The sequence below is a fragment of the Atractosteus spatula genome, chromosome 15, assembly GCF_055471065.1.
Source record: "Atractosteus spatula isolate fAtrSpa1 chromosome 15, fAtrSpa1.hap1, whole genome shotgun sequence".
NCBI classification, from domain to species: Eukaryota; Metazoa; Chordata; class Actinopteri; order Semionotiformes; family Lepisosteidae; genus Atractosteus; species Atractosteus spatula.
Genome location: NC_142720.1, coordinates 18,578,400 through 18,598,638, shown reverse-complemented (window position 1 = coordinate 18,598,638; position 20,239 = coordinate 18,578,400). Strand labels below are relative to the sequence as shown.

The following is a 20,239-nucleotide window of genomic DNA, read 5'->3' as shown; positions in this document are numbered from 1 at the left end:
CACACCCAAACATGATGGAGAGCACAATGTCATAATCATCTTAGGAAATGTTTTATCAGACTGGTGTTGCTCATTGCTGGAATAGAAGTGACTTATTTAAACAAGGTGACATTTCTTAAAGGTGAATTTTCATCCCAGTTTTTAGTCTTAAGCAGACTGAAGCAAGGTCTCCTCTAAGCTTTGCTTGTACTGTGCTCCATCACCAAGTACAGCAGCACAGTACAGCTAGTTTTCCTTAAAGGTCTCATATCCCAATATTAATGAAGCGTAGCTGTCCTGAGATCTTAACAGATCAGAACAGTTAGAAGGTGCTGAAGCACTTAGTGGTGCAGTCATGTCAGGTAATAGCGGACTCATATTGTCAATGAAATATTCACAAAATTATATTTCAGTTTTTCTCTTCTAGTCAACTTCATGAATTACAGTGCATCTTGAATTTGTCTTTTCATGGAAATTAATGCAGTATCATCAAAACAAATATCTGTGTCTGAATTCCAGTGGAAGTTCTGCCTCTGAATAAACAGTTTTTAGATCAGACTCTGCTGGGTAGCAGCCTGTCACAATATGTAAAACGTATTCTCTACAATGCAGGTATGCCTTCCTCTTCACTGCTCTGGTCTCTTAGACAGTACTTCTTCTTGCTCAGACAGGCAAAAAAATAAATGTGTGGCTTCTGCTACTTCCTTAGCTGCCAAAGAAATAAAGCTGGCGTGGGTGAGATTAATCCTCTGTCTTATAAATACAGACAGGCAAGAAAACAGGCTGTGCCAAGTAAGACCCCAATGCTGTCAAAAGTGAAGAAGTGATATCCATGCAGTGCAAACAAAAAAGCAATGCCACACTACTATACTTTATATGGCATTGCACCCAAAAGTAATAATTATGGAAAGTCCTAGATATAAAACTGACATATATTGTTTGTCAAATGCAGAAGAAGTATTTAAATATGATTCAGGATATGTCTTTTCCCATACCCCAACGTGCTCTCCATGAGACACACAGACAGGGAGAGAAGCTGAGGGTAAGAGCGCAGGGTCGGCCATTTTTATATGGCGCCCCTGGAGCAGTTGGGGTTAAGGGCCTTGCTCAGGGGCCCAACAGAGTAGGATTCCTCTGCCAGCCACAGGATATGAACCGGCAACCTTCCAGCCACAGCCGCAGATCCTTAGCCACAGGGCGTATTAACTGATATAATCCCTTTGATTTAATAAATGCAAAATATGTATTAATAATTTAACATAGACTAATCAAGGGCTTATGACACTGTTACAAATGGTTACTAAACTTTTATTAAATGCCTTTGGTTTACTCTTGTTGTTTAATGACTTTAAAAGTCACAGTAAAGTACTTTTTCTACCCAGGCAGTGGTAATTAAGACCTATTTACAGAGGTGTGCCATCTAAAGAGCTGTGTTTCACATATATAGTGTTTATATGCTGATTTCTAATATCAGGTGCCACCTGTGACATTTTGCATATGTTGAAACTGAATAAGTCAGTTTAATACACTGAGGTTTCTTTAAGAAAAGGTGTTATGAGATCCCCAGATCTATCAGCTGCTAGCAAGAAAACGAGCTAGATAGTTTGATTGGCATTCTTTTTCTTTGTAACCTTCTTTTGTTTTATTAAGTTTGTGAGGTATATAAAGTTTGGTGAAAACCTAGATGCATCCCCTTTAGATTTTATGTTTTAACATCTTTAAACATTTTTGACCATTACCTAGTTCTCACCAAGTCCTAATAATAGATAGAACTCAAGCAACTAAATGCAAAGCATCATGTTTGACAAAAACCAAACACTGCCTTTGACCAGAAGACCTCATGCCAACTGTCAATGACGGTGGTGGGTGGGAGATGGTTGGAGCCTGCTTTGCATTCTCAGGACTTGAACACCTTACTATCATAGGATAGTCTGCCATGAATTCCACACTGCAGTATATCAGAGTATTCTTGAGGAAAGCGTGAGACTGTCTGTCCCATAGTTAAAGGTGAACCGAAACTGGATCATGCAACAGGACAATGATCCAAAACACACTCGCAAATCTGGAACAGAATGGCTCAAAAAGAAGAAATACAGGATTTTGGCATGACCAAGTCAAAATCCGGACCTAAACCCCATAGAGATGCTGTTGCGAGACCTAAAGAGAGTTGTACATAAAATAAAGCCCTCAAACATTACAGAGTCAGAACAGTTCTGCGAGAAAAAGTGGGACAGAATTCTTCACAGGTGATGTAAGAGACTGATCAGCTCCTATAGGAAAAGGTTAATTCAAGTTACTGCTGCTAAAGGGGGTGCCACTAGTTACTGTGTCAAGGCTTGCTTTTACTTTTTCACAAAAACATTGAATACTGGCTGATTTATTTAAATACAAAAATGACAAAGTAGATTTTTTTGTGCATTATTTGTCTGATGAGGTTAGTTTTATCTACTAATGGACTTGATAAGGTTTAATGAAGGTCAGTATGTCTAAATATGTTAAACCATAGAATCCTAAGGGGATATACGTTTTCCCCACACTGTATGCTAGTACTGTAAGTACATGTATGTACAGTAGGATTTAAACTGAAATTTTCTACTTATATTTATACGTTTGGACTGTTTTATGTCAGCTGATGTACATTACAGCATTTTGTATTTTGATCTGCAAGCTAGAAAAGGTTTTGAGAGTTTAACAGCATTACAGTATAAATACAGATATGATGTATGTTATAAAGTATTAAATGCTGAGCACATTATAACAGTACCTCTTTCAGGTATTGAAGTGTGAACTCACTGTCTTCACAGTCCTTGCTGTTTCCCTAATAACCACTCTGTCTTCATGTAGAACTAGCCTGCCATGGTGAAATTGCTCCAGTACAGAGCTAAACTTTAAAATATCCTGCTGTTTAGCTCAGCTCATTATAGTGTAACATTATGTTATGTATAGTATGTATATCTGTCTTTAAACAATACAAAGAAAATTGATCTCCATAGGTAAAATCCGACAGTAGTCCAAAAATAAAATAGTCTTAAAATTTCACATTTCACATACTGTAATACCTGCTTTCCTGTGGCAGAATCTGATTGGCCCTTTTTGCTATAGTTTTCACTTTTTATGCATAGAGTACTTACAGTAATATAAACGTCTTCATTTTTCTTCAATTTCTTAGAATTAGAGTTGAACTGTGAGCAGTGGAGACCTTGTAGTACACAGTCAGGCTTAAGTTCTTGTCTTAAAAAGTGGATCTTCAAGTCCTTATGCTGATTTTGGTTGTACACCACTCTCTGAATGCCTGGAGGGTCACTCACTCTTTCAGTACATGCGCTGCCTTTTCAGAGTTGACAAACAAGGGCGGTGTAAACAAACTGGAGTCGGCTGCCAAGACACAAGTGACTGGAAGCCAGCTGGCCCCCTTGAAACAGACAGAGCACACCTACTCTTCTTCCTTCTGAATTAGTAATCCAAGCAACCTCTCAGTGCTCTGTCTCTTTTGGTTTTGGGGTTGGTTGATCTGGGGGATGTGACACCTGATAGTGACCAGAATCGAAAATAACAGAGCCCGGTTGGCTTCCTGCCAGGTCAGCTCCTCTTCATCATTGAGAGAGCTGCACTTATCTAGCAACCCTAGTCAGAGGAACCATAGCATCGCTGATCTATTTAATGGCACCCCCATCAATCTCACAAGGGCTTCGCCTCATTGAGTTTTTCCTGGAGTTCCTTGATGAAGTCCAGTCTTAATGGGGCAACACATTCACCGTTCCTGTCACAGCCTGTGGAACAGAATGTATTCCATCGATGCATGGAGCAGACGTGGTGAGCATCGGCAATCTTCCCCTGCTGAGGAATTCAGTCGGTGGTCCAGGGCACCACCATAGTGACCATTAGTAAGCAATGCTGAAGGGTTGCCCTCCAGAAGATGTTTGTGACAGGTTTTCTGGCTGCTCACATAGTGAATGTCTGTTGTGTCCTTTTGGTGATTCAGCCAAAACATCTGTACTTGTCCACATTAACTCTAGCTCACTAAATGAAAGCGGGAAGACGAAAGCTAAGGGGCCAGGAGCTCTTGTTGTGGTGCAACAGCAACTTTGGCTATCTCGGGCACTAGTTCCTCATGTGGATAAAACCTCACTTTTTAGGTGCCCCTATCACCCCGGTAAATACTGTGGGTACCTTTGATGACTTGCTCCAGAGTTCTGCCTCTGGATCCTCTTGAGTTTCCTCATTTTCTCCTTAGCTGTGTGGTTTAGTATTCTGACTCTTGATTACTCTTTCAACATCAACATCCTTGCTACGCTAGACCGTTCTATTGTGATTCCTGGCTTCGACTTTCACCTTCGCGGACTTGAACCGAGTTTTCCGCATGTATGCACAGTTCTGCTACTCCTCCAGTCTCACGCTAGCCACAGCACCATGTCTGTCTGCGTGCTGGATTCGTTCAGCTGGCCTGTAAGCATGCAGCCTGCTTCCCGTCTCCAGAGTGCACTCTCCGACGTTCCCTCCGGCTCCAGTAACGCGCAGATCTTAGTATTTCCCTGTATGCTGCTTGCAGGTTCCCTAACTCAGCTGCTTGTTGCCCAACATTTGAGTTCTCCTACGTTCAAGGATCTCGCCAATAAGTCCCATCGCTGTAGCGCGACATTGCACCTTTAAGATAAAAAGTTCCAAAAACTGCAGTTGTTTGGTTATTAATTTGTTTAAAGCAATGTTTGGCCTGCATAGTAAATTCATGTACCGTATATGACTGAAGAAGAAAAAGCCGTAAGGCACACAAAATGATGCACCTCCAACCTCTCTCATTATGCCTAATAATTAAAATAAATTTGAAAAATCAGAACCCAGCTGAGGTCACTGGGATTCTTTTATGAGCTGACAGGATGAGGCTCTTGCATCACTTTGATAAAAGCAGCTAAGTAAAGTTGTCTGCTTTTGTTTGAAACCTGATGTTCGAAAGAATTTTTAATAGGAGCCGAATATACAGTAAATGAAGTTCCTGTCTGATGGAAGATCAATCCAATGGTAATCCTTTGCTTCAGAAGAAAAACCTCGGATGCCAGAGGATTGTTTTTGTAATGATTTCATTTAAAAATAATCATTTTGTTGACCTTTTCCACAGTGTCATTCAGTAAAGTTAAAAAAAATGATTGTTGGGTAAATATTCACAGCTTCTGGTTTTAATACATTTCATCTGAGGTGCTGTCATTGATATTGTTGTGGGTGTTGCATACAGTAATTATGTTTTTCCTTATGTATGGGGGTAACAAGACTTCGAACTAAATGTTTTCCTCTCCTCTACATGTATATTGCACTTATGTGACTCATTCCATCAACTGATTTTTAATGTTTTTACTTTTTCAAATTTGTTCATCATGCTGCAGTCATCATTCTGATATTACCCATAATCCCAGTACATTTTGAAAGAGTTTTATTTAGAGAGAATTAAGGTGCAATTCTACACTTTTACAAGATTGCTGGTTTAACAGACACACTGATTTTTAAATTCAAAGGGTTTCTTCATGTCTGTCTTTTTTTGGCTTGAAGAAATAGAGAAAGAAACCGCAACAATTATCTGCTCACTAAAGCATAAACTTTTAAGTTGTTTAGGTTGAAAAGGAGAAACTGCTTTTAGTCACAGGATATTTCATTTAGCACAGCTTCATTTCATGAAAACAGAGATTTAGACCTGGGTAGATGCGTATGTACTGTACCAGCCTTTTTGGTTTTACTACTTAAAGGCAGCTCTTAAAATGCTGGTTCCTATCTGCACTTACTCTTATCTGCCACCTGAATGCTGTGGCAGAATTAATTGGAAGAACGGCAGAAGCCTTATTCTGTATATACAGACTCTATCAGATCTAAATGAAAAATAAAGGAAAAAATAAAATATCATAAATGTTATGTCACTAGATACTGTATCTTGAGCAAAATAAGAAACAAATGAAAAAGACTACTTAGAAGTAATTTCATTTATCATCTGTGAGGCCTCTGCTCTTATTGCCAGAAGCCTGTCACTTTACCATTTGAACATGTGTATCTGCCTCTTACACCATGATGGATTTCAAAGGTCTTATTCGTTTTTCCAAACAGCACACATACAGTACTCGCTTAGGAGCCAGGCAAGCTTTTGCTTCTGTAGCACTTAGCAGCCGTTTCAGACGAGTCTGACGTGTGTTACGTGAATAGAGCTCTGACCCAAAGTTGCAAAGAGGGGTGCATGCTTAGTGTTTCCAGCAGAAAGATGGGGTTTAAAGCTCTCACCATCACCATTGTGAGGGAAAGGGTGAAAAGGCTAAAAGCAGCAGCATGAGTAAGACATAGTATGTAGCTGAAGATTCATTTATTTTCTTCTCCTTCTATACATGAGACTGAGAAAAGGGAAAAAAAGAGAATATTTTATCATTGCACCAAGGGTAAAAAGTGAAACCAAGAAATAAAGCAAGTTTCCAGTCTTTCGTAGTTTGCAAAAGCAGGATCTTCACAACTAGAAGATCCTGATCTTCACAACTAGAAGATCCTGCTCCACAACTATATCTTTTGTTTGTTTGTTTGTTTTTAATTTGGAATTCATTTTAACCCCTGCTATCTTGTTTCCTTTTGTTGTTGAATCCTTACAAGAACAAGTCTCATTTGAAGGCTAGTTCTTTTAAGGGTTTATTCTCAAACTGAGCTTCCATTAGGGGTTGCCTTGCTAAAACAAAATATATTTTTAAGAAATCTGGAAAAGCAGGGCATACACACTAGGCTGTTTCTGCCTGTCTAATGGTGCTTGTATTGTATGTCGTTCCCAGAGCTGCGACCTTCCTCAGCAGAGTACGGTCCATGTGGTCCTATGCTCTTCCTCACACACCGAGAAGCCAGACAGTGGGGGAGCCAGCGGTGGGGCCCTTCAGGGGCCACTGCCCCAGGGGGTGGACAGTCTGACCCGAGTGGACCTCAGCACCTCCCGGCTGCCCACTCACTCAGCCGGACTGGCTGCCATTCTGGAGGATGAAGACCCGAGCCTGCCTGCTGGGCCTAGTCCCGCAGGTACTCAGACGTTCGCTACCATGCACTGCAGCTGACTCTGACTGCCAACCCAGCAGTTGATTTGAATAACAATTTGTAAGAAGGAACCTAGAAAAAGTGCAAAAGAGGCGAGACCTTTGGGCCCATCTACTGTAGTTTGATTGCTTGCTGGTAACTCATTGATCCGAGGATCTCATCCAGGTGTTTCTTGAATGAAATTGAGGTATCGGCTTTGATAACATGTCTGGATACTGTATTCCGGACTCCCACAACCATTTGTGCAAAAAGGATCTCCTGGTCTCAGTTTTAAAATCATGTAATGCGCATCACATGTTTACCTGACCTAGCCAGCACACCAGTATGTGTTGGATTGACATTTCGATGGTGAAAAGGGATGTCATGTTTCACCAAGTTTCACCAAATTTAAAAAAACAAACATGAAATCTTATATACATAGTGTATTCTGAAGCAGCATAGTATTTCTGTTTTTTGTCTTAAATTTTACTCATTTGTGATTTACTACTGTACCTCTTGTGTCGACAGCAAGCTCTTGATTGATGATTATAATTAAGAGGCACCAAGATCTGTAAATCTCTAGGGTGGTGTTGTCGGGGGGGGGGGGGGGCTACCTGGAGCAGTGGTTCCCAAGCTTTTTGTGTGTGTGTGTGGACTGCTTTTCAAAGTCCAACGATTCTCTCTTTTTTGTTTTTTAGATTCTGTTATTTATAGAAATCTAGCATATTTACACAGAACTAATGTGCACATCTGGAATGCGCACACCTTAATTAAAGTGAAATCCATTATCTCAACAAATGTATTTGCTTGCACAGCAGTGCATTTGTGTAAATGTACTGTACGTTACTTGGTGAGATGGCTGGTGCTCCTTCTCTGGCTTCAGGGACAGGATGGCATGTTAGAGCACAGGTTTAGCCTGTGACCCCATGGAGGACACCAGGAGGGCTTGGACCATGGTTTTGGAACTGCACTGTTAACTGGTACAGTATTTAGTTGTGCCACCAGGTGATTGTACACCCATGTATAATATGTGAAAATCCACAAACAAAACATGTAACATATAATTCTGGAATTTCTACCTGATACAGGAGTGCACCAGTTAGCATTGGTGTTGTTGATACTGGAAGCAATGTCTGTATAAACCAATATAAACTAAAATTTACTTATTTAGAAATGCTGCCATTAAGGTGCTGTATATAATATGGACAAATGCAGAATGCATATTTAGTATCTTATGCTTATAGGTAAGAAAAAACAAAGTTACTGTTTATTTGCCATGTGAACTACAGAAAATGTTGTATCTGAAGAATAGGAAAGGATTATATTAATTTCCAGAGCAGTCATCACAGGCATTTATCACACACAAACAAAAACATAAAATAACACTTGCATTAGTACAAGTAATAAAGAGGTTTTTCAAAAAATAAATTCCAATCTGATTTTCTACATATTGTGACTCCTTACCAACCTCTGATGAGATGCAGCCATCAATATCAAGTACATTATTCTAACAAATGTACATTATTAGCCAAAACAACAGAAACTGATAGCAGATATCTTGAACCCTTTAATTGGCATCAGTATATTACTACTCTGTTGTAAACAAAAAAAGTCCATTCTCGGTTTTCAGAAAAGAAATAAAGAAGGGTGCTACTGTACTGTATGTTTCAGCTAGAAAATATCTCCTTATACAGTAGTTCAGTACTCTACGGACTGTGTACTGTAGAATACATTTCACTCTTTCACAGGCCATAAATTTTATTCTAATGCAGCCATGGTTGCAGCTGCTGTAGATGAGGAAATACAGAAAGATTTTAGCCTTCAGGTTCATTAAGGACGTTGTGAAGTTGCTGGCCTGCCTGATGACACCTTTTTTCAGTTCTATGTCCTACATTTGTCCCTTTTCATGTTCAGCTTCACTCCAGTCATTCTAGTTAGATTCTTTACTCAAGTCAGAAAATATCCTTTATTTAACCTCCTTTAATATCGACTGCAGTGTTTTTTTTTACTTTTAAAGCATTAGCATAACAGAACCTTTTCATTAAAATGATAAATTAGACAGAGTTCAAGTAATAAAATCCAGTTGGGTGGATTTATTGTGAATTGTGTCAAAAGATCATCGGTTTCTCCTTCATCCCAGGCTTTTAACTCTAATGAGAAGACCAGCATTTTCTTTTTTTTGCAGCTATTTTCTATATTGCAAGACTACTTCGGTGAAAACAGAGATGTAGGAATTTTTAGTTGCAGCATAGTGGGAGTGCCCATCTTAACTTGACTTAATTATCTGTCATGAAGATGTCTAATTACTTAATTGTTTCAAGCTGTTCCTTACTAATTGGAGCCGATGCCAGTGGCTGGATCCGACATGTCTTTTGAATACATGCTGCTGTGAAAAGGAAGTGTCACTTTTTGCCTTAACATTGACAGCAAGTTGTAGGCATTTTAACATATTGTGTAATAAAATTAGAAAATAAAACAACAACAGGTTCCATGGACAGGACTTCAAGCAAAGACATTGCATTGAGTCAGAAAATTATCTGAATCTCATCTTGAACTGGACCATTTTGATTCCTGTTTAATGAGTTCTGGTGGTAGCAGCGCAGTTTCCAGTCCCTCATTAGAATTAATAGGGTTGATAGATGTTTTACGATGCGGTGTTATAAAGCCATTAATCTGCCTATGCACAGGAACGAGTTCAGGGCATGGCAGAACTACTGGGCTACACTTTAAGGGATTCATGTTTTTGGAAGACTGTGCATAAATATTGAAGAGATCTGTGCTGTCTTACAATGCAGTTTGTATCTGCTGAATCTCATGACATTGCATATCCTATATAGAGCATACGAGAAATAATGCCAAAAGTAAATAACAGTACAGTATACTGTAGGTTTGGTTCATATACTGTATATGCTGTTTTTGTGCTCATGTTGTGATAGCAAATCAAGACATGGTTGGGGTGTGCCGAATGCCAGGTTTTCCATTCCTTTGTTATTTCACCTCAGTGTTACCTTTCTAAATAGCTACTGTAAATAGCATAGAAAGGCGCTGGAGTACATATGTGCTGCTTATGTCATTTCTGGAATTATTTTTTAAAGAACCTCCCAGTAAACGCCAGCTATGATGTCTTTAGTCGGTTGCACACAAAGCTTGGAAATTCAAGCACAGATAGATTGTGCTATAATGCTTTAAGGGGAGGGTTGCTGAATGTTTCTATATTTATATCTTTAGCAGATCAGTGCAGTATCATTCACACGGTTTTATACAATAAAATGTGTACTATTCCTTACTACCATGTGTAGTCCATGTGTAGTTTGGAAATAAAAAAATAAGAATGAGAGCACTGTAAGTGGGAAGTCCCTATAAATATAGAAATAGAAATGTTTGCTTCTGCGTCTCTGTGTGAATGGGGGGAGTGTTTATTTGGAACATTTTCTTTAGGTTAAAATGTTTAAAAATTAAAAAAAAATGTTTAAATGAACTTCCCAATGGTAATATCAACAGAAAAACTGCTAGCAGGTAATGCAGTGAATCCTAATCAGGGGAAAACTGTTTACTTTCTATTAGTATTTGTTTAACAATTGCTTTTCAAATTGAAGTGTCTAGAAAGATTTACATCGTAATTGGGGCACGAAGTGATCAGGCAAATTAATTGCATTAATTTATAGTGCATTAGAATAAACAGGGTAATTGTTTTTAGTTATACTAATACATTGCATCAGTTTATGCTCAGCTAATTGTGCAACAAACACTTTTTCCTTATTTCTGTTAATAGATTCAAGACCTCACAGCAGCTTTTACGTGTTCTGCAAAAGTGTGTGCAAGTCTATTCAGCCTGGGAAGTTGAGAGTATGGTGCCACAAATGCAAGCAAGGGACTCTGACTCTGAGCAGGGTAAGACTTTTGATTCTACCAGTTCAGCAGCACTGAAAAGAGAAAGTATACTATAAAAGTTATGAAAAATACTTTTAGAATTGATTCCCTTATTCTTAAACTCTCTACTCATTAGGCTTAACAAATAAAATAGAAATGACAATAGATTTTGGACAAGGCATATGACATTATTTCTCTTCAAATATGCAGCAGTTTTTATTCCTCTGCTTTGCACAGTGAATACATGTTAAGAAACAGAGGGCAGATGTACTGTAGGTACAGGTTTTCCCTGTGTCTTTGTCATTTGTTTTTTTCTGCTTACATATGTAAGAAGAACAAGAAAAAACAGTTACAGCAGGACTGAGAGAAGAAAATCATGACTCCTGAAATAAACTCAAATGTCTGGCCTTACATGACTGTGTCTATGTTGTCATGGCAGTTGACTTTTCTTATTGTGTTTGTGTGATTAACCAGAATTTTCATTACTTTCTTATGTTTCTTTCACAGTCTTTTAAGTACTGCAATCTTGAAGGTTTCTGTTAAAGGTTTTTTTTCCATTTTAAAGCTAGCTGCAAATGTGAATTATTTTTTGAAGCATTTCTTTGTGCTAAAAATGAATCAGGCTGTCAATTTTGTCTCTTTGTTTCAGCAATGTTGGTACCCTAGGTACCCTTGTATACTTAGTCTTTTCAAGAAGCTTGAGCAGAGCTCCAAGGAGTATGTGCTGGCGGGTTATGGAGATCAATTTATGCTGATAATTCATTGATAATTCACACAGTATGAATACATCTGTGAAAGCAGATAAAATATTCACTATTTTCTGTTTTATGGATAACTAAATAGGGTAAATATGCAGTCTTTTGTCCTTTGAACTAGGGGACAGATTATAGATAAGCTGTATAAGCATAAGAATCCATAACAGAAACAGTTTCTGAAGTAGCAAATATTGCCTCTTTTTCACAGCTTTTTATATTAGATTTTTTTTTGTCAAAACATTTTAAGAATTTAAGTTTTTCTTGTAGTTCCTCTGTCTACCAAGCCTGATTTTATGAACAAATGAAGGTTTTGCCTAATCCCGTTTTACAGCTGCTCGGTCTGTATCTGCAGGTTAAATTGGGTACTTGTTACTCGGGGGCCACATGAGAATTATTTTGAGCCTCCTTTTACCACAGGTTTAAAGAATAGAAAGCACACACAAGCACTCACACATACCGTACACAAAAGGGCATGATGTATAACAGTTCTCAGCATTTACATTTCTTCTTAACATCTGCAATGCATTTCCAGTCCTGTTTTCTGTTTTGCAAGAGATCTTGAAAGACAGCTCCTTTTTACTTGCTTTTCCCCACCCACAGAGTCTTAAAGACACATGATTATACAGGTGTCAGGTTTAAAAATGTGTCTGTATACATTCCTGACTGCCAGCTGCATTTTTTCTTTTTTTTTTTTTTAAGTCTGGTACTTTACTGGCGAAAAAGTACATTGAAACATGTATCTAGATATTGTGTAGTTTTAACTCCTAACTACTCCTAACTGAGGAAGGACAAGATTCAGAAAACTAAAAAGCTTAACTTTTCAAAATGAAACTGTGTTTTCTAACAAAACCCAGAGTGGCACAGATTATTCTCTTTTCTGTAATAAGATAAACCCTTTGTAAAGTTAACTAGAATGTAGTAAAATATAAATGATAACTTATACATACTGTAAAGTCCACTTACCATTACCTCCTTACCATTTGTAGCTGGGCAAAACCTTGAAGGAATCAAACCATACTGACAAATAGGTGGTCAACTGACATTTCTGAACCTGAAATTAAAACTAAACATTTTGCCTTGCATCATACAGTGCCAAGCTATTTTTCGACTGCCGCAAATGTTTCCTTCTGGAATGAGCACCATTTTGACCGAGAGCTATCTGTCTTCTGGAGACAGTGAGACAAAGCTGAATGTTACAGAAGGTGGATCAAGCTGTCCGCCTTGTATTGAAAACTTGGCCCTGCAAAGGCTTCCAACTCCTTTTTCCTTCTGTTGTCTCCAGCCAGATATTTTGAAGCCTTTTAGATGTTGTTTTTTTCTATTATCCTATTAATCCCCATACACTCTCTTCTGATAAGCCACTCAATGAAACGCTAAAGTGCTCTTAGACATTCAAAGTGCTGTAAAATAACTTCTTGACTTCATTAAACATTTCCCCTAAGTCTTGACTGTGTATCCTAACATTTTGTTAAGCAATAAAAAGGCAGGTAAAGGCAAAACAGGCTGAAAGAACTCAAATCTTTTTAGTTTTGAACTGAGAACACTACAGGGGGGCTGATACAAGCACTCAAAATCTTCAAAAGCATTGACAACGTCAAACCAGTTGACTTCTTTAGAATAAACAGTCCAACATGAGCCAGAGGGTACAAGTAGAAACTACTGTACATACTGTAGAAGCACATTTAAAACTGAGAACGGTAGGCACTTGTTTATTCAGTGGGTTGTGAGAGTCTGGAACAAGTTATCTAGCCATATTGTTGAAGCCAATACCCTGGCTTCTTTCAAGAAACAGCTAGTTGAGATCCTTGCATCAGTTTTCTACTAACTACCAGATACTGTGGATGAATGGCCTCCTCTCATTTGTAACAATTCTTGTGTTCTTATTTTATTATTGTTGTTGTTGTGCTTGCTCTTTTCAATCTAGAATGAAATGAAATCCACGAAGGATACAATTCATTTTGTCTTGGGTTATATGATGTCCAGAGTAACTGTGCCTTGCATGATGCAGTTTTCTTTTTCAAAGAAAACTGACTGAATGAATTTGTCAGAAAGGTGGAATACAAGAAGTGACTTGCTCACGTGATATGATGTGTTGCATTTCTTAAGCAGTAACGTAATTAAAGTTTAGGGATCAAGCTGTTGACTTTATAAAGGAAGGAGTACGTTAACAATGAGAAGTGTGTTGTGAATTATTCATTAATCTGCTCATTAATCATTTACATTCAGCGAAGGTGGTTTTTTGTTCAGCAGAATGCAGTGAGTATGGGTGACCTTTAGCTGCTGTTGTAATGCAGGTGCTGCTAATTCTAATCTTCATGCACTAACAGTGAGAGCTTGGATGCAGGTTTGCTAAATTAATGCATATTGAGAGTCTATCACTGCATGTGGTAAAGTAATGATTTTTTTTAACCTTTCAGAAGCTTATTAAGGTGCCTGTCAAAATGTTTAAATGCTTATGCTAATCAGGCACTGAAGAAAGACATAGCATGGAAGGAAAAATTACCCTGTGCCAATTATAGCTAACACAACATCTTGATTGCAATATAAAAAATGTTTGCATATTGCCATTGTATTTTTAATTACCCATGATTTTTGTGTAGTAGGCGTGTTGTTCTCAGAATTGCCCATAGCCAGCTCTTAATACATATCCTTTTTTCTTGCATTCCTGTAACATACACAACCCCCCGATAAGAGACTTCTTTTTTTATCAATAGACATGTTACTCAGGGCATGCATAATTTCAAATTCAAGTCACAGAATTTGAATTATTCGAAGAGCATCTTAATTTGGGAAAGAAAAACTGAACAACAACATCAACAAAAACATCTGGCATGGTTTCTTTAGGAATATAATCCTTTGGAGCCTGCACCGCACTTAAAGAAAAGCATGGATTGTACTGACTGCAGCAGCAATTGTAAGAAGTATTCAGTGCTCCACATGGTATCATCTCATTCCCCTGGTCTTCTGACTTCTTATTGTGTATTAATTGGAAGTACATTAAATTATCAAGTTAATCAGTTACTGTAACTAAAATGTATCGTACTTTCAACCACTGCTGACCTAGGATTTCAGGATTAGAACTCAACACTTTTTACCCACTGAAACACAATTAGTTCCTCTTTGACACTGCTTTTGTGTTCTATAAAAAATACCACTAACCTGTTTTCTGTTCCAAAATCATTGTTTAAAAGATGTCATGAGGTGGTGTTTTTCTTTATGTCTTTATGATTATTTTGTCAGCCTTGTGTTGTGCACATTTTGACCATCACATTTTACATTTATCATGTTGTCATTGTAAAGCACCTTTAGTGCTTTCCTTTATACATCACCACTTATTTTTCTTTCTCCCTTTTCTGTCAATTGATAAACACACCACATCCAAAGAATTCAAATGCAGGAGTCGGCTCATAAAGGTATCGTGAAAAAGGATGTTTTTAATATTGTGCATAGAGCATCAGTGATTGCTTGCTAAAACAAAAGCGAAGAAGAAGTGTGCTGTTATTTGGTAGTAGTCATTTTCAGTTTTGCCTTTTGTTCTACAAAGACATTAGAGGAAGAGACAGAAGCAAGTTATGAACCGTTTACTTGAGCAATCTCCAGCCAAATAATCGTACTGTAGCGGAGGCGCTCCAGTGGAACTGGTGGCACTATGATATGGTGCCTATCTGTGTGCCTGGAGTGGAGCGATAAGAGTCTTAGGTCCAGCCTGTACTCATGCAGTGGAATTTGTTACATTGTAAAGCTGTAATCTGCTCCCACAATAGGTTTGATCATACAGAATTCACCCCTGGCAGCTGATAGAAACTGAGGTTACTACTTTTTTTTTTTCTGAATCAAAAACAGGATTGAAGATGGCGACAGATGAGTGGCTGTTATGTTTTTTTAGGAGAGAATCAGGGAGCTGCCCTATTACTATACTAAGACTGCATCTTGGGGAGGTTTTAAATTAACAGTCAGGGATGGTTTTAAAAAAAAAGTTACTACAAAAAAAAAGTTCTGTAGTGTGCCCAGTGTTGCTCAATGTCATTCACTGATTTAATGAACTGTTTTTCACTGTTTAAAAAAAACTGTTTTTTAATGAAGAAACCTCCATTCACTCCCCCTGTTTTGGGCACACTATGGAGTATCAGGAAAACGGGTTGTCAGAATCAATGATGGATATAACGAAGGCACAAAACAGGCTCTGTTCAGCAGTCTCGGAGTCGAAGTCTTTTGGAGATCAAAACAAATGTCTTTGTCATTTTCCATATACAAATTGAGTGTTTTTAAAAATTTCAGTTGGCATTATCCAATATGATTGTTTTTCCTTTTATTAGAGATTATAGCACTTTCTGAATCTGTCTCTGTCACAATTCATGAAGGCATGTTCACCATGGTTTTCCCAATAGATATAAAAAAGTATCATAATTCCAAGCACATCATTTCGAGTGCTTGTTTGAAATGACTGTGGTAAGCTGGGATGCCTAGGTGATGGTTATGGAAATAAAAAGGAAATCAATAAGCATTTTAGCTGCATGGGCTGGATGTACAGTATCACCCTCTGAAAAAACTGCTGAAGTAGCAAAGGACTCAAAATAAAACCATTCAAGACACTGTATGTTCATGAAGACATGAAGATTTGCATATCTCATAATTCTGATTTGCAGCAATGCATTCCAGATCCCTCCTTTATATTTCAGAAAAATAAAACTTAAACCATGAAGCCACTGACTCCCAACTTTCAAACGCACAAGACATTCCAAATGATGTGGTATTTAAGGTATAAGAGAAAATCAATTGTGAAACCCACATGCAGTAATAGTATCAATGTTTTGATGTTGTGAATTGCCTGCTTTAAGTGGAGGTAGTGGAACCATAGTACAGTATCCAGATTGAATTTTCCTAATGAATTTTAGTGCAACACTTCATAACAAGTCCGGTCCTAGAAGACTCAAAACTGGCGGATATTGTAAAATGATCTAAAAATGCTTTCCCCAATACCTGGATATGATAATTGTTGATATTTCTCAATTTGTTAAAACAGGCTATATTAAACTGCAGATGTTTAGTTAAGAGATAATGAAAATCCCTAGCTTCTCTTTAAAAGTATTTAGTTCTGTAGTATCGACTGAAGACACGTTAGTCTAGACAAAACAGAAAAAAATTGTTTCTTATAACAGCAGATATTGTGTGTGGAGTCTTTAATTAGTTGTAGAATTGGCATGCTCATTCTGTCAATCACAATCATTAGGGTTTAGATCATTCAGGCATTTAATTGAGCATCTGAAAAAGAAACTGATTTATACAGAGACATTGTAAGGATCATTGGCTAACAGATGGAGGATGGAAGCACTGGGTTTCTGTCCACAGTTCCAAGTGACATTACATCAAAAAATGTTAAATGACCTCGGATATGAATTACTTACAATCACTCCACACTTTCTGTGTGTGAGTGGGACAGAATCGAATTTTTAAAATTTGGAATCATAGATATTATTCATTTTACTGTATATACATTTTACTGTATATCCACCTTGCTTGGAATCAGCTATTGGTAATAATCTTGACTTACTAACACAAGGTCCTACCAGTCAGGGCCAGTTTAACTAAGAAGGAGCTTTGGATAGGCAATAACTTGACATCCCAAAGAGTAATTTAGCCCAGACACTGGGGTAACACCCCCAGCTCTTACAAACAGAGCCATGCGATCTTTAAGGACCAACTAGTCAAGGTCACACCTCAGCTACTTGGGCAACACCTCCTACAACCCAAACCACATTTTGCTCCAGAGTGAGCAGCGCTACTTACTGGTGATCTATCAACACCACTTACACTACAGCAATGACTTGATTTTTGTTAGATGTCTCCTATTCCACTACGACCAGGCTCAGACCTTCTTAGCTTCTGTGATCTGACAAGGTCAGGCTACAAGGAGGTAATGCTGCTCCAGTGGATGAGTGTCTTGTCTTTCACTGATGTTACTGAAAGTTTGCAGCTACTGTACCAAACGGATCCCAGGAGCCACTTTTGTGCAGGGGATCCCACCCAAACCAGCAAAGCTAAGCCAGTTACGTGCTGCTGCTTAGGGAATTGTGGTCACATTTGTGAAATAGCATTGCCATGAAGCTAGCAACACAGGATGTGAACTGCATAACTAATTAAATCAATAATGTTATGACTATGGAAAGGCACTACTGAGTTGTTTAACAATTTAGAAACAATGGTCAACACCTAGCTAGTGTCCTAGTATCAACATGCTTCTTGTTTGTAAATAGAGTAACTTGCATTTTTATGTTGTGTGTTATTTAGTGTGTCATTGTTATTATTAATAAATATTTGTTTAAACCAGCTGTGCCAGAGAACAAAAAAACTCAGAGTCCTCTATTATACCAATATACCATGTACAGTATATTCTTGGCATAATTACTACAATTTAGGGGTTACGGTTATATATTATATGTATTAATTAATCCGCGTGGTCTATTTGTGGTAAATCCCCTTTTTGTAACTCCCTATTTGTAACAGTATGCTCAACATTGTTTCCTGTATCCGTCGGTTGTGTTTTTAATGCCTTTCACTACGTAAGACGAATGGATTGAAACAAGAGGAGGGCACTTAATCCATCTAGCCCAAAATAATTTACAATTGTCATCATCTCTGTTGATCTGGGAATGCTCTTAATCCTTTTTTGTGTTTGTCAGTCTTCATTTTTCACCGTAGTTGATCAACCTCCCCCTCCAACCAGTTAGAGCTTTAGAAGGTTTATTTATGTTGTGTTTTGGGGTTATTTTTTGATGGCTCTGTATAAGATGTCAGAATTCCATTGGGGGCTTCTTTATCATGTGGGTGTCCATATTTCATTCTGTATGATCTTATGGCCTGTTAGGTGTTTATTGTGCTCTGAGTTCAGCTAACACTTTATCGTCCTTCGTTACTTTCGTTTTGCTTTCTGGGTTTGTTTTCAACAGATTATGTACGGTATGTCCCATCTGGAGCGTTGTTTTTCTCTGTCTTCTTTATGCCTTTGCTTAGCAGCACAGTTAGCCACTAGAGAGATGGTGAGCCACATAAGGATACTTTTCTCTCCGAATATAAAGCTCTGTTTCCTTCAAGAGCACTGTTGCTTACTAGTTTCTGTAAAGTGCAAGTGTATCGTAGATAAAGTTGTTGGCTTGTCTCTGGGGAGGTTTGTCTTATGGATTTGCAAGTTATGTTGCAGGCTTTCTCCCTTCAAAAAAAGGTCTTTAAGCCATGCATTCCAGATTCAGTCCCTTGAGTCACTGATACTTGACTCAGGCTGCCTTTCTCGGTGGGTATCTATTTAGCTTCACAGAGTGGCTGTTTGTGCCTGTAACACTTTGAAGTAGCAGTAGTTTTTTTTTCCTATTTTATTTCTGCTTCTCACATTGAGTGAGAACTGACTTATTGATTTAAAATGTCTTCTTCTCTTTTATTTTTAAGGAATAATCATGAACCATAGGCAGGTTAAAGCACAAAATGAGGATTGGCAAAGTCTATACTGTAGCATTACATTGAATAACCAAAATACATAATAGTGGAGACATACAGTGTGTTCAGTAATGAGTGACTGGAGTCTTGAGACCATAGTATAGAGTCAGGCTGTTAATTTATTTAACCTGTATGCCAGGCTTTCTACTATAGTAGTGTTGCATTGGAGCAAAAATGCCTGCATGAAGGCAGTGACTTTTGTCTGGTTGCTTTTCATTTTTTTGATCATAATATTCAGTAAAGTATTCAGCTTTCCTCTTTCTGTATTATCATTTTAAGCACAGCCTCCCCTGCAGAAGTAATTTTTTTCTGCATTATGTTCCTTATTGCTCGCATTTGAGAGTAATAGATAAGTGCGTGTTCACACTGAGAGAGAACAGGCTGACCTTGTGTCTCATTTTTGCAGGGGCCTTCATGCTGGGATGATGTACTCCTACCAAACAGGATACCTGGAGTCTGCCAGTCTCAGGACTGCGATGGCAGTGTGGCAGTAAGTGAACAGAGTACAAATATATGCTTCACACTGTGGATTTAAAATATATCATGCTACCCAGTCAAATATTTTAATATCTGTAATTTTTATTTCACATAAACAATTTGTAAGTTAATGTATTCCTTTTGCACTCTTCCATGCTGGGCAGTTTTCAGCAGTTAACAACTCCTCAGCTCTTTGTGACATAGTTTAATCATGCTATTCTCAACCTAACAATGCTTATCTGTGCTTATCTATGAAATATTATGCTGAGCTGGGCTTTTGCTATTTCCCATTTGCTTAGACACTTTTGCAGATGCATTTTGACAAATTTAATTCCTTTCTGGAAAAAAAAATTCAAGAAGTGTGTGAGCTCGAACACTCCTACAGCTCTGATGATAGAGATGGTATTTAGTGATTCATGTCTATGTGTATAATTACTGACCCTTTTCTGCTTATATGAATTATGATGACCTTGTCAAAAGTATATTTCTGTATACTATCTTACACTAATATTGCAATAAATGTGTTTGGATTTATAGAGAAGAAAAAGACATGCAAAATGCAACATTGTGTTCTATTTATTTATGTAGTCCAGTTTTTAAGTTCTTGAATCTAAACTAGAGGTTACTATTTTTCCATTTGTATTATGCATATA

At 37.9% G+C, this 20,239-nt stretch overlaps 1 protein-coding gene across 2 annotated transcripts in view; it reads left to right on the top strand.

Moving 5' to 3' along the window:
• prkn (parkin RBR E3 ubiquitin protein ligase) overlaps positions 1-20,239 on the top strand; it is a 158,523-nt gene that overhangs the window by 56,798 nt on the left and 81,486 nt on the right. For both annotated transcript variants that reach the window (XM_088934073.1, XM_088934074.1), the window contains 3 exons: positions 6,765-7,002; positions 10,769-10,887; positions 19,516-19,599. In XM_088934073.1, the coding sequence (XP_088790199.1) occupies positions 6,765-7,002; positions 10,769-10,887; positions 19,516-19,599 (441 nt within the window). The remainder of the gene's footprint in view (positions 1-6,764; positions 7,003-10,768; positions 10,888-19,515; positions 19,600-20,239) is intronic.